This window comes from Semicossyphus pulcher, unplaced genomic scaffold (assembly GCF_022749685.1).
Source record: "Semicossyphus pulcher isolate SPU_LCO1_2020_fin unplaced genomic scaffold, fSemPul1.0.p SCAF_11, whole genome shotgun sequence".
Classification (NCBI taxonomy): Eukaryota; Metazoa; Chordata; class Actinopteri; order Labriformes; family Labridae; genus Semicossyphus; species Semicossyphus pulcher.
The window spans coordinates 8,733,997-8,747,901 of NW_027211615.1; the positions used below are offsets into that span (position 1 = coordinate 8,733,997).

Here is a 13,905-nt window from a genome sequence, read left to right on the forward strand (position 1 = left end):
CTTTTCTTTGTTTGTTCAGCCATAGTAGATTACTGTTTACTCGCAACACTTGCAGAGATCGGAGATCGATAGCGACTTAACACACATTTAGTTATTTAATGAAAATCTTCAGGATTATCACTTTAAAGCTAAAATCTTAGCCGTACCCCAATTTCACTATAGAGTTAGTAGTGAGTACAGTTTATGAGGGTAAACTGCAATTAAACTGTAAAAATACAACATTAAGTATACTCAGTATTTATAAATCTTCTTGATTAAAAGGTGTTAAGGTGATAAACATCGTTTCCCACAATGCATTGCACAAAAAATGCTAGCTTGAAATAAACAGCCCCAACTTAATGTCACCTTTTCACCATGACGATAGATACTTCTTCCTAGCAAATGAAAAAACTCCATCCTGTTTGGTAACAGTTAAAAGGTCAGGAAAAAGCTCACAGGCAGCCCTTGAGTTTAGGTGAATATGTTGGGAAAACATATATAAACAAATAATTGTTAAGTGTAGTTAGAGGTCAAAGGTCAAATTCCGAATTTGATTGATGTCAGTTGGTGCACTTGGGAAATGTCATTTTTTTTATTTTGATAGGTGATTATTGTGCCATAATGCCAACATTAATTGTAACTATTCAGAAGCCCTTTTGGTTTTGTCTATCACCACTGTTAACAGTTAGCTGTCGTCTCCAGATGGTCTTGGGAAGCTCAGCCCACCTTTAACCCACCTGCTCTCCTCCCCACCTTGCCTTAGTTTACAAATAGCACCATCAGCGATTACCTGAGAAATGTATCGGTCCTGCACCACATCTGAACAGCCTCTATCTATACTGGACACTACATTTCCACTACATTTGATGTTACACCGTAGCACAGTTAATACATCTGTTATGACCTTGTGATACAATATTGTCACTCTGTATGTTGTTGCCTTTGTCCACATATCCCTATAAGTGCTTTAACTTGATAGTATTGTGACATGTCAGTGCATTTATAAGTGTTATTGATGCTGTAGTGTACAGTAAGTGATAATAATGCTAATGCAGGACAAAGTGCACAGTGTAGTGTGACACGGCTCTTGCTAATGCTTCTGATTGTTGTATAAACAGCTTCTCATCTCAAGCATGTGAAAAGAGCAGCCTGGTTTATCTCAAATTACCACTACCTCTGCTCTCTCTCTCTCTCTCTCTCTCTCTTTCTTCTTGACCTTCGTCTTTCTCTCCCAATCGCCCCCTTCATCTTTAGGTGCAGTCACGATGCAACAGCAAAGAAAATATCCTAAGATCAAGTGAGTACTGAGCAGTCTGTCTTTTTCCGTGTGTCATGTCTGTAATGTGCTCTACAACACGCCTTAATAGACTCTATGCATGGTTTGTGTGTTTGGCTGTGTATGACTGCTGTGTGTGTGTGTGTGTGTGTGTGTGTGTGTGTGTGATGTTTTGCCAGAGGTTGTTAAGCCCCATGTTAGGCATCAGAATATGCTGTGGAAGCGTAAGTGTATGTTTAAAGGAGAGAAATTGGGTCAAGGGAAATCAAAGCACAGCGTCTATTCTTCGCTGTGAGGCAGAGAGGCAGAGGGAGAGCGAGGCAGAGAGATAAAGAGAGAGAGAGAGAGAGCAGATTACATATTAGTTACACCTTTGCTTTGTTGCTTTTACCTTTGGATTTATTAGAGGTATTATTAGACCAACAAGGCTGTTATCAAACACCTCTATCATCCAGCTTCTTCCACAGCAAACAAACAGGACTATTTCTTGCCATGGTGTTTACTGTGTTATTGCACATATATAATTAATTACATGTACATACATGTTATGAGAAATTAAATCATGTTAATCCAGTTATCATGGCGACAGTGACGTGAAAACACATGACATTACGATCGTTTATTTATAGAACTGCTACACTTGCAAACGCAGTGCAAACACATCACATTGAATTTCTAAGTGGATTTTCCTTTTAATATTTTCCGCGGCTTTAAGGCCGAAAGAAAAATCTTAAAATACTGTTTAAATACTCCAGAGATAGTTGAGTTGTTCGGTTCTCTGCATGCAGAGCCACATAGATGCCTCCGCTGCCTCGAGTCCCCGCAGGTTTCTCCAACTTCCTCTCAACTTTGAAGCCGTCTAAATAAAGAATTAAAATGCTGGACTCCTCTGAATGAAGTTTGGCGAGGCTTACATTGGAAGCTTGCCCTATATTAAGTTTATCACAGTTTCTGAGTTCTATGTATATTAGTTTATGCTGTCTTATACTACGTCTTTCTACCACAACTACAAAACACACACCACTCCTCAGAGACACATATGTCAGTTTGGCAGTGTCAGGGACAGGCTTACTAGACAAATTGGTGGTTAAGATTGTGAAGTATATAAGAAATATAACTAACATGTCCTGACAACTCGTGTACACAATGTAAAATATTTAATGTTGCCTTTTGGTTTAGCTAGACAGGGGACACCATCTCCTGTGTGAAAGTCTTCATTGTGGCCCTCAGTTCACCCTGACCTTCTCTCTATTTAAACGTCACCTGATATCCTCCATTACTCCCTCCATAATGACCTGCTTGTACAGAAGATCTATACAGATTTGTTTTTGTAAGGAAAGTCGTATTTCAATATTTTCCTGAATATTTGAAATAAAGCAAAAAAAAAAATTTAGTTTCAACGACATGTGCTTCGGTTTTTGCTAAATATCCCACGTAATTGTCTCCTCCGTCTCACATTACATGTCACTTTAAAGGAAACTATTGGATATACTAGCCACTATTAACTCTTCAAAAATATATTTACGTCAATTTCAGCCAAAAATAATAATGCTGTACAGAAAAGGCAAAGCTATATTTGAGTTTGTTTAGGAGCAGTTGTAGTCAAAACTGCTTAAATAACAATTTAAAGTCATCTCCATCTAAATGATTTGTATGCTTGAAAATGTATATCAGACTCCACACTAAACTACCCTGTTAATATTTATTGAAACATTGTGAATGGATGTTTTTCTGTTCCTGTTTTTTTAAATTCCGTTTGATTTTGTGGCAATTATTAAATGACCGTGTGTATAATGTCACGTGTCTTCCCAGGTCACAGTGCGGTGGACATCACCAAGGTGGCCCGAAGGCACCGCATGTCCCCCTTCCCCCTCACCTCCATGGACAAGGCCTTCATCACTGTGCTGGAGATGACCGCCGTCCTGGGCACTGAGATCATCAACTACAGAGGTGATGTTTGGTTCCCTTTAAACAGACTGCCCTGCAAAGGAAAATCAGTTGCAAATCTGCTTCACACACACCTAAAGGTCCTAATTTTGTTAGTCAGTTTGTTAGTTTAGTTAGTGACAGCTCCACTTTACCTCCTCATTGTGTCTGCTGACGTCAGCCACTGAGCATGCTGGGATGTTGAGGTGTCACACTTTTCGGATCGAAGTTTCCAAATGCGCTCAATCAATTCACATGACATGCTTTGTGTACAATTGGACACCTCACTGAATCAGCAGTCTCTGTCTGCTTGTCACAGTGTCTGTCACACACACAATCAGATGTATAGACACACAAATGTTCTCTCTTACAAGGGCAAAATAAGCAAACCTTTCCTAATGATCCATGTGTCGTGTACATTTACTTAGAAATAATAATATAAAATAATATAAATTCAATAAAATAATCCAATTGGCTGTTTGTTAAGGGAACCAGTGATGCTAATTTCCTTGTTGGCCTTCAAAAACCTTTCATCCCTGCAGCACAACTCTGCAGTTTAAAAAACATGCAAACCAGAGGTCGGAGTTTGCTCTCTTCACAGCCAGTTATTTAGATGTTTAATATGACTGCATGTCTACGCAGACATACAGTTGTAAACATGTATAGAGAGACTTAATTTAGCACTTGCTAGTTTTGTCGGCCCTCTGGTGGAGTGCGGAGGAGGAACAGAGCCAGGCTGAGGGCCAGAGGGGAAAACATACCCTCCTTACTTCATCGCTAAAGACAGGGTAGCAAGAATAGCCTCTGGTGCAAATCACTCCTAGATCCATGATTTTAGAAGGAACTCTCTTTCTTTTCCCATGTGTAAAGTGATGTTTCATGTTCGCTGACAGTGGAGTGATTTGCAGGATTCACAGGAACACAGCTGGGAGGAGGAGGACAGTGGGATAAAGAGGAAGGTGGGATATGAGGGATGAAATATTTAGAGAAACGCAGCTGGAGCAGCTGGGTCTGCATGTGCGAAGTGCACGACGAGCATAGTGTGTTGATGGATGTATATGCTTTATCCATGCTGTTTCCATATCATGAATGTGGAATTACAAGAATCTTTTCCTCGCTTTATTATCATACTGGTGAAATACATGTATTTCTCAGCATGGACCATCACTCTTTTTTTCCTTTCTGTTGTTGTTTTTAAAATGTTGAAGGAATATTAAGCTCTTGATAGTGTAGAGTTAAAGGTAAATCTGTACTCCATCAAATCAAACATTAAAAAAATAGTGTGATATCTTTGGAGAAAACACTTACTCCCTTCCTTGCTGAGAGCTAGATCAGGAGAGTAATGCTACTCTTGTTTTTAGGCTTAATATAAAGCTACCACCAGCAGCACGTTAGCTTAGCCTAGCAAATAAGCTGGAAACAGTTAGCCTAGCTTGGTAAAAAATGTTTTTGCACAGATTGTAAAAAACTAAATACCCAGCTAGCAGGGAACGTTCCCATAATGTTGGCTAACATTACCTACAAGCTCTAATTACGTTTGATAGAAAACATTTTAATCTAATATTCAAAGAACGTTTTAAGGATGTTTATCATTTCAAATAAAGTTCTTGTAATGTTAAAACTTAAACTAATGTTTTAACTTCAACATTGTGAAGATATTTTCAGGATGTTATTGACGCCTTTTAAAAAACATTTGCTTGATGTTACATAAAAACAAAGGTAGAACATGCTTACTGCAACATTCTGAGGATCTTCTCAGGATGTTAGTACGGCCTGAACTATCAGAACGTGATTTATGAAACGTTCCTGAAATGTGATTTGAACATTCTGGCGTTCTCCTACTATTAAAAGGAACATTCTGGGAACCAAATAAAAACTTCCCGCTCAAACCATTATCAGAACGTTAAATGTAACATTCTCAGAACGTTCTTAGAACAAAAAAATTCTAGCTGGGTATAAGCAGCTGATTAGTAAGTTTTAGAAGCAGGCGCATTTTGTAGCCTATGGACAACGACAAGCTAGCTGTGCTTAGTTAAGCTAACGGTTTTAGCTTCATTTTTTCTCTGTAGACATAAGAGTGGTATCCATTTTCTCATCAAACATTTGGAAAGAAAGCTTTTAAGTTTACTTGCTACTACTTCCTTTGAGAGGAATATTTACACAGGTACTGAATTTTTCTAAAATTACAGAATTAGCTAGGAGACGATTGTTTTGGACAAGTTATGTCGTAATTCCCCTTTGTTTAAAGAAAATGTATGTAACACTGGAACCTACTGTTGGTGATGCTTTGATGCATATTTTGCTTCGGCACATCACTTCTGTTCTATTTTTATTCACAACTCGGCTTCAGCACATTTAACAAGCTGTTTGTATAGCAGCTTGGAAAGTGGCTGTAGGAATGGAAAACATACACGTGAGATGCATTTTTTACAGTTGCTCAGTATTCCTCTCATAAGTAAGCTTGTGTCTGTATGCTTATGTGGGGGTGTCTATTTTTTCATGCCAGTTTTTTTTCCCTTTATTGATATCAAAGCTTAGATCTTGATATTAACACCCACATAATCATAGCATAAAAGCCCTGAGAAATGCTATATATAGCCACACAGCAGCTTAAGGTATTTTAGTGCCAGGATTTTTTTCTCCTCCGCCCACTCTCCCTCTGTCTTTTTCTGTCTTTCTTTCTTACCCTCTCTCTCTCTCTGAGCTATTGTCTCGCTGCACAGTCTCTGTTCTTCCTACACAAATGATTCCTGGGTGTTTTTAAGTTGTCTGGCTAGTGAAAGTGGTAAAGAAATTTGGATGGGGACACATGCGAGCCTCCACTTGTTGTATGAAAATAGAAAGAGAGGGTGTGTGTGTCCAAATGTGCTGGTCAGGTGGTGAGTCACGCAGAGAGATCCTGATGCGTGGTGTCACACTATATATCTCCCTGTAAAGCACACACACACCTCCGGCTCATATGCCCCTGTGTGTCTTTATCAGCTGCACTGTCTCCCTCACACTCTCACTGCCTGTGTCTCTCTCTGTCTCTCTCTCTCAGCCACCCTTCTTCCAGCTTCTCCTCCTTTCCTCACACCCATGTTCTTCCTCTTCTCCCACAGATGGGATGGGTCGAGTCCTGGCTCAGGACGTTTATGCCAAAGACAACCTGCCTCCCTTCCCTGCTTCTGTCAAGGATGGTTATGCTGTGAGAGGTAAGTACCGTACAAAATGGCAGAAGATTTGAAATAAGTTTCTGTCCTGTCGGTCTAAAGCCAGTTGAACCATAACTGTAACTGTAATAGGTAGAGCCCATATTCAGCTTATATTGTACAATGAATGTCCCCTTCAACTAATGTCGACAAGACAATGTAAAACCAAAACACTGCAGCTTTCTAGGTAATTTTTTATTTATTTTAATGAACAGTAATGGAGCACAGTTGAAGCTTTAGCAGCCATTTGCACCATCTGTTCAGAAGTTCAAATTTAGCCCTTATATTACATAAATTGAATTAAAATACCACACAAACAAGGTTTAATGAAGAGATACTCGCCACTAGCTAACTGGCAAAATTAGCATTAGTTTAGTAGTTCTTCTAGAGTTAAGTTGTTTCTAAATATTTATTTGTAGTTACTTGCCCAGAAGACTGTCACTCATCAATAATGATGCTGTTGCCTTGCTAACTGAACTAGCTAACCAACGGAATTAAAGTTAGTTTACTTTAGGGTTATTACTTAATAGATGCACCCAGTATCCAACAGGTTTAACTGTTGCCTAGCTTACTGAACTAGCTAACAAACATTTAATGTTAGCTGCTGACGCTCTCAAAGTAGTAAGTTGTTCCTACATTTTCAGTAAGTGCCAAGTGTTGCCTAGCTTACTAATCTAGCTAACAGACAGAATTAAAGTAATTTTACTATAGGGTTATTACTTAGTAGGTATAGCTAGTATCCAACAGGTTTAACTGTTGCCTAGTTAACTGAACTAGCTAACCAACAGAAGTAAATTAAGTTTACCATCGGGTTATTACTTAATAGGTATTCCTAGTATCCAACATGTGTAACCGTTGCCTAGCTAACTGAACTAGCTAGCAAACATTTATTGTTAGCTTGCTAAAGCTCTTAAAGAGGTGAGTTGTTCCTAAATTTTCAGTAAGTGCTAAGTGTTGCCTAGCTTACTGAACTAGCTAACAGACAGAATTACAGTTAGCCTACATGAATGTTTGATTGAATAGTAAAGAGTTAAGGGCAGATGATCCACACATCGGACCTGACACTCAACCTTAATGCTATTTAGCTAATGTTGATGCGAACTGTGACAATTATAAATTATATTTCAAAAAATGATTACGATATACAGTGACACCAATTACAAACTTAATGCGATGAAGTTTTTGAAGACTGCTTTTAATTAGACGCCACTCCAGACCATTTACACATTAGTGAAGTCTTAATTTTAGTTAATAGGTACAGAGAGCTTACCATTAGACTTACACCTTCACCTACAGTGTTGTCCATGTGACTGTCTATCCATAGAGTCTGTTGTGTACTGTAAGAAAAAGTTGCAGAACATAAATAAAACCAGAGGAAATAAACAGGCCAGTGTGTCTTTCCCTCTGAACAAATGGCCTGACTGTCCCAGTTAGAGATGAACAGGATACTGGGGCTGTGAAACACTGCCTTAGGATAGGACTTCGTCATCGGGGTGAACTGAGGGCAGATTGGGGCTCTGAATTGTGGGACATGGACGGCTCTGTCCTCCATACTGTAGCTGTTGTTTATATTTATTTATTGATAGACATGGGTTTCATTTATAGTTGCACTTGGTTTTCTAGGTGAGATTTAGGCAAAGTTGGTTTACTGTTTTTTGGTCAGGAAATCCATGTCTGGGCGTCCTGGAGGACATGAAAGACCCTGTTAACCTGTAGAGCACGGTGGCAGCTTGTTCGCTCCAGGCAGCTCAAAAACTCTTGCTTGTAACATCTGCTGTTGGCTCTCTCATAAAGTAGGAGGAGCAGACCACCAAAGGTCTCTGTGGGGTTACGCACCTGTTGTGAGGACCTGGCGCCTGCAGAGGCAAAACATGTGCAGATTTTGGAGATTTTAGTGCTCAGACTGTGGGTGTTGAAGGAGCTGATAACCTGTTGCTTTCTCCAGAGGAAGTGAATCATTTTGCCCTTTTACAATGCTGCTACACCCACCTTTTACTCTCACAAAAAAATAACAAATCTGAATGAATTGTGCAGATTAAATCTTTAAGTTACTTCAACTGACATCTTCACCTGAAATGAAGGAGGGTCAGAAGTAAAGACAAGTGTCTTTCTGTGCTCTGAGCATGTTATAGTTTGGACACATAGGATTAAAAAAACATGAATACACTTGGTGTAAATTATAAAGCTTTACTTGTTGACTAAAGCCCGCTATTTTGGCTTTTTACGGATGCTCTCTGTGCCTTTAACAGTGGAGGACATGATCCTAAAAACGTGCTTTCGTTCTACATTGAAACTCTTTTCTGCTTTTGAGATGTTTAATTAAAGAACATGAAATGTCAGTGTTTCTCTCTCCCCTTCTCTTCCTGTTTGTTCATCCTGAAGCCTGCTGAATTAAAATGACTCAGCTAAATGATACACTCCTACACTGACACGTTTTCAGCTGCACACATGTGCAATGCTATTAAATCTGTCTTTTATTTTAGCGGCTGACGGCCCAGGCGACCGCTTCATCATCGGAGAGTCCCAAGCTGGAGAGCAGGTCTGAGCCCACTTTGACACACGTGCCTTCTCATTGCTAAAAAACAAGGACTCACACAAACACACCCGCACAACCTGAATATGAAAATAAAGTTCTTAATAAACTTTTGTCCTTCACCTAATGCATCGACAAGCTGTAATTGCTCACCAGTGTGTTCCTTTAGCGGGTGATAAAAAGCCCTTCGCCCCAAAGACGGGCTCCAAAGTCAAAGTGCTGCCAAACTATAAAACAGATTAGACCTCTGAGACAAGAGAGAGCTACAGAGATTTATTAGCTGTGTCCCAATCCAGCGGCTGCAGCCTTCGAAGGAGGCGGTCTATGGAGGATGCGTCATTCATAGCCTGCATACACAGTTAAAGCCAAACTGAACCGAGACGGTCTGGTCTACCAAGGATTTCCTGTTTGCGTCACTTGCTGTTCCCGCCCTTACCTTTGCGTCACACCTGTTGCCAGGCAACAGGTAGCTAGTGGGCTAACTAGCTAGAATAACTAACATTATACAACTTAACCTATTATTTTAAAGATAATTTGTTTAAAGGGCCCTATCGGTTTTTTAAACATGTGTAACGCAGCAACTCGGTTGAGTTGAAACCAGAACCGTTTACATTTAAAGTGTCTTCCTCGGCCGCGTAAGAGTCCACCATCTTGTTTAAATTGCTGCACAATGAATCTCGGTATACGTTGGGCCGCGAAGGATGCACCCGATGGATCTGTCGGCCGCTTCCCAACGTGCCGCTGTGACACAATTGGCCTTCAATTACGGCCTCCAAAGGATGCAGCCCCTGGATTGGGACACAGCTATTGACTGCCTTGACCCCTCATCTTGAACAAAATCAGCACACATGCAAACACATAGTCTACATTCATACATCCAAATACTTTGCTAGGTCTGCAGATTATATAACATGCAGCCTTATAGTATTTGTACATTAATTTGATCTATTAATCAATTCACTTTACTATTCTAGTTAGGCAAGCAAAAACAAAAAACACAGAAACTGTCTTGCTTTTACCCTTTTTAACCCTCTTTGAATCTTTTTAATAATTTCAGTCATTTATTGTTCTCCTCTCTGCGTCTCGGTGCAGCCCACCCACACAGTGATGCCTGGCCAGGTGATGAGGGTGACGACGGGTGCCCCCATCCCATGCGGGGCCGACGCCGTAGTCCAGGTGGAAGACACCGAGCTGCTCCGCGAGTCCGAAGACGTGAGTTCTTTTTCTTTTAGCCAATCAGGATGGGTTGAACTTTTTTATAACCTTTTACATTTTTTACAGGTGCTACATAAAGTCTACACCAACCCTGGGAAACTGAGAATAGATTTGTGTTGTTTTAAATGTTAAGACTCCAAAGCATGTTCTCTCAAAGCTGTAAATAGCTGAGCCTCTGTGTAGGAACACTGTGTAGGCTAGCTTCTCCTAACAGGGGCCGTGCTGACTGTTATCCACATATACATAGTACGCTTACTATTGATAAGAACCTCATACAAGCCCACTTCAAAAAACCCAAACTATCCCTTTAACTTTAGCCCAGAAATGAACAGAATACATGATGCATTCTGGTCAAGTATAGTCCAAGTGAAACTGCATCTTGTTTGTCTTTCAGGGCACAGAGGAGCTGGAGGTACGAATCCTCGTACAGGCTCGCCCCGGACAGGACATCAGGTTAGTATATCATTTAATAACCATGTTATTTATCACATACTGTAGATTTGTTCGACAATGTTCCACTTTTTATTTTGTGAGCCCACCTATTTAGTATAAATCTCATGGTAAGAAGGTTTAAACTGATAAATGTTACAGTAAAAACTGAATGGAAAAAGACAACTGAAAAGTTATCCAGAAGCACAGTTGATTTTTAGTTAAGCTGATGACTTCTTGCACTGATTTTAACGTGATTATGGTCGTATGGGTATTTTATTTGCACGACAACACTGGTTAAAGCAGGATGGACAACTTTTAAACATAATACACTAAATGTCTCAAGCAGACTGGTTATTTGTGCTTCACTTTGGAGTCTTTTTGAGTTTACCGTACTGTTAAAATTTAAATCTCACAGAACTTCTTCCCTTTTTCTCTCTTTCTTTTCCTCTGAACCATCATCTATGCTGTCCTACCACAGGCCCATCGGTCATGACATTAAGCGTGGGGAGTGTGTGCTCGCAAAGGGCACCCACATGGGCCCGTCTGAGATCGGTCTCCTGGCCACTGTGGGAGTCACAGAGGTGGAGGTCCAGAAATTCCCCGTGGTGGCCGTCATGTCCACAGGAAACGAGGTAAGAAGCTTAACAAGAATCTGTTTTCATCATAATGGAGTATTGAACCAGCTTACGTTGATCATATTTATGCACAATCGACAGTGTTTGCTGCAATAAGAGCAGGGTGTGCACTCAGGTGTATCGTGTGCTTTCATTTGTAAAGTGTTTATCTGTGACCAGGTGGTCGCCTTTAAACGCTGGGATCATATTTATGCATTGTCTGTGCGACAGATGTGCAGTTTATATTCCATGAGGTTTGTAACCTTCACAGAGATCCACATCAGACTCTAGATACCCATAACACCTTGTTCTCAGCGCTGAGCCGGGACGTCTCAATTGTGTAAATCAGGCGTGAGTCACCGACTCCATGGCCAAATTCAAAACATGTGAAGGGGTTTGCTGTCCTGATCTCCCCTTCTTAAGACAGGTCTGATGAAAGGGAGGAACAGATATGGTTGCTTTGTCCTCTTGTTTTTACACTCCGTACCTGCAGCAATGTTGATTATACATCCACATCTAAGGTACTTTCTCTGTACAGGTGCTGCATTTTATTGTGTTCACAACTGAAAGTATAGTTTGATTCTCTGTTTGATAGTTTTGTTAATTATTATTGATTGTTTACTGTCAGTTTATTATTGGTGTTGGGCGTGTCCACTGGAACTTGCAGTAATGTCAATGATTATATTGACTGACACAAATTAGTTAAGAAGTTTGATTTTACGAGCAGGTAACTTTTTTTGTGGAAGAAAAATATATCGTTCATATTGTTTTAATGGATTAATCTTACAGCGCGTCACACAGTGTTACTCCCATGTTTAGTCCCTCGCTGCACTCTTTTTTTGACGCCTCACATAAGCCGATAGTCGTAATATATAGAGTACATCTGCCCACAAACCCACTGTGAACACTCTATATTAGATTAGTATGTATTTTTCACGGCTTGTCGAAACATCCTCATCCTGAAATGTCCTCATCAAAGAAACAAAAAGTTCAGATTTGTAGTTCTGTCTCTAAAAGTAGGGACGGGAAAAAAAACACTTTGGGAGGTTTTCCACTGATTTTAGAATACAACTAACACACATTACACTTTGCTACAGTCACTCATGCATGGACAGTAAATAATTGATTTAACAACTGTTCATAATTTATCATCTTTTTTGTTGGTTTTTGTTTTTTTTGAATCAATAAATTTGTCCTTTAGTCTGTAAGATGTAACAAAATATTGTTTTAAGTTTCAGAAGCCATCGTTGATGTCTTTAAATCGCTTGTATGTCTGAGTAAAAGTTTAAAATCCAAAAATATTCAGTTCACCATGATGTAAAATAGAATAAAGCAGCAAAAAACACACATTGAAAAACTAGAACCAGAGAACTGTGAACTTTTTCCCCTGATAAATTGTTTGAACAATGAATAGATTTCAAATTTCACTTTTGGCAATTCTTGTTCTGGCTATCTGCTTATCAATTAGGTAAGGCAAGTTCATTTATAGCACATTTCAGCAACAAGACAATTGAAAGTGCTTCAAAAGCTATGAAATACATTTCAAAACAAGACATTAAAAAGCAAAGTGAAGATAAAATATAAAGAGTTAAAAAGGAAGCAAAAATTTAAAGACAGTTATAAAATATAAGAATAAAAGTTTCAGTGCAAATATAAATAATTAAAATAGTTGAAAATAAATGTATTAAACAGGTGAGTCTTCAGCCTTGATTTAAAAGAAGTGAGTGTTTCAGCAGGCCTGCATGTGTGTGGGAGTTTTCTTCCAGATATACAGAGCATAAAAACTGCTTCTCCATGTTTGGTTCTGACTCTGAGGAGAGAAAGCAGACCTGTCCCGGATGACCGGAGTGGTCGGGATGGTCTGAATTTATTAATCATTTCATCCCTTCCTAAAAGCAACACCTAATGTATGAAATCTACCTTTTTTCAGAACCAAGAGAAAGCTACATTTAGGTTAAACAAATATCTGACCCTCATCTCCTGATCATCTCCAGATGAATAGTTATTTTTTTCCAAACCGGACCTAATAACGCTCCGCATTGCAAAGGGATGCTTGATGGAATGATGTTTTAGCCAGTTCTACTTTTTTACACCAGCTTTAGCAAAACGGCTATAGAGTGTATTAAGAGTTTTCCCTCATGTGTCTTTGTAGCTGCTGAACCCAGAAGACGACCTCCATCCTGGGAAGATCAGGGACAGCAATCGCTCCACCTTGCTGGCTACTATCCAGGAACACGGCTACCCCACCATCAACCTGGGCATCGTGGGAGACAAGTAATCCTTCATAATCTCACCTTACATCATCCAAAACTAGCACTTTATCTCCCTTCTCCCTCCCTTCAGTGAGTTAACATGTGTGAGTGTGTCTGTCTGTGGCCCGCAGCCCCGATGACCTTCTCAACGCTCTGAATGAAGGCATCAGCCGTGCTGATGTCATCATCACCTCAGGAGGAGTGTCTATGGGAGAGAAGGTATGACAGCAGAGTAGACAGTCTCATCTAATAATGGCATTGTGTTTCACTGACACCTAGTGGTAGAAATGGGAAAGGACAGCTTTTATTAAAGAAGAAATGATGGAAACAAATAACACACACTTTTATGGGTTCTTTTAATACGACTTATAAAAGATTGATATTATAGTAATAATACAGTTAAAAATACTGAATCACAACATACTTATTTAGATGATTCTGTTCGTGTAAGTATCTACACAAATTAAGAAAAATTTCTCAAACATTA

General features: G+C 39.6%; 1 protein-coding gene across 2 annotated transcripts in view; it reads left to right on the forward strand.

Moving 5' to 3' along the window:
- The window catches only part of gphnb (gephyrin b), a 110,520-nt gene that overhangs the window by 91,253 nt on the left and 5,362 nt on the right, over nucleotides 1-13,905 (forward strand). For both annotated transcript variants that reach the window (XM_069655845.1, XM_069655853.1), the window contains exons 12-20: nucleotides 1,234-1,276; nucleotides 3,068-3,205; nucleotides 6,283-6,375; nucleotides 8,856-8,911; nucleotides 9,998-10,117; nucleotides 10,515-10,573; nucleotides 11,031-11,184; nucleotides 13,319-13,440; nucleotides 13,550-13,637. In XM_069655845.1, the coding sequence (XP_069511946.1) occupies nucleotides 1,234-1,276; nucleotides 3,068-3,205; nucleotides 6,283-6,375; nucleotides 8,856-8,911; nucleotides 9,998-10,117; nucleotides 10,515-10,573; nucleotides 11,031-11,184; nucleotides 13,319-13,440; nucleotides 13,550-13,637 (873 nt within the window). The remainder of the gene's footprint in view (nucleotides 1-1,233; nucleotides 1,277-3,067; nucleotides 3,206-6,282; nucleotides 6,376-8,855; nucleotides 8,912-9,997; nucleotides 10,118-10,514; nucleotides 10,574-11,030; nucleotides 11,185-13,318; nucleotides 13,441-13,549; nucleotides 13,638-13,905) is intronic.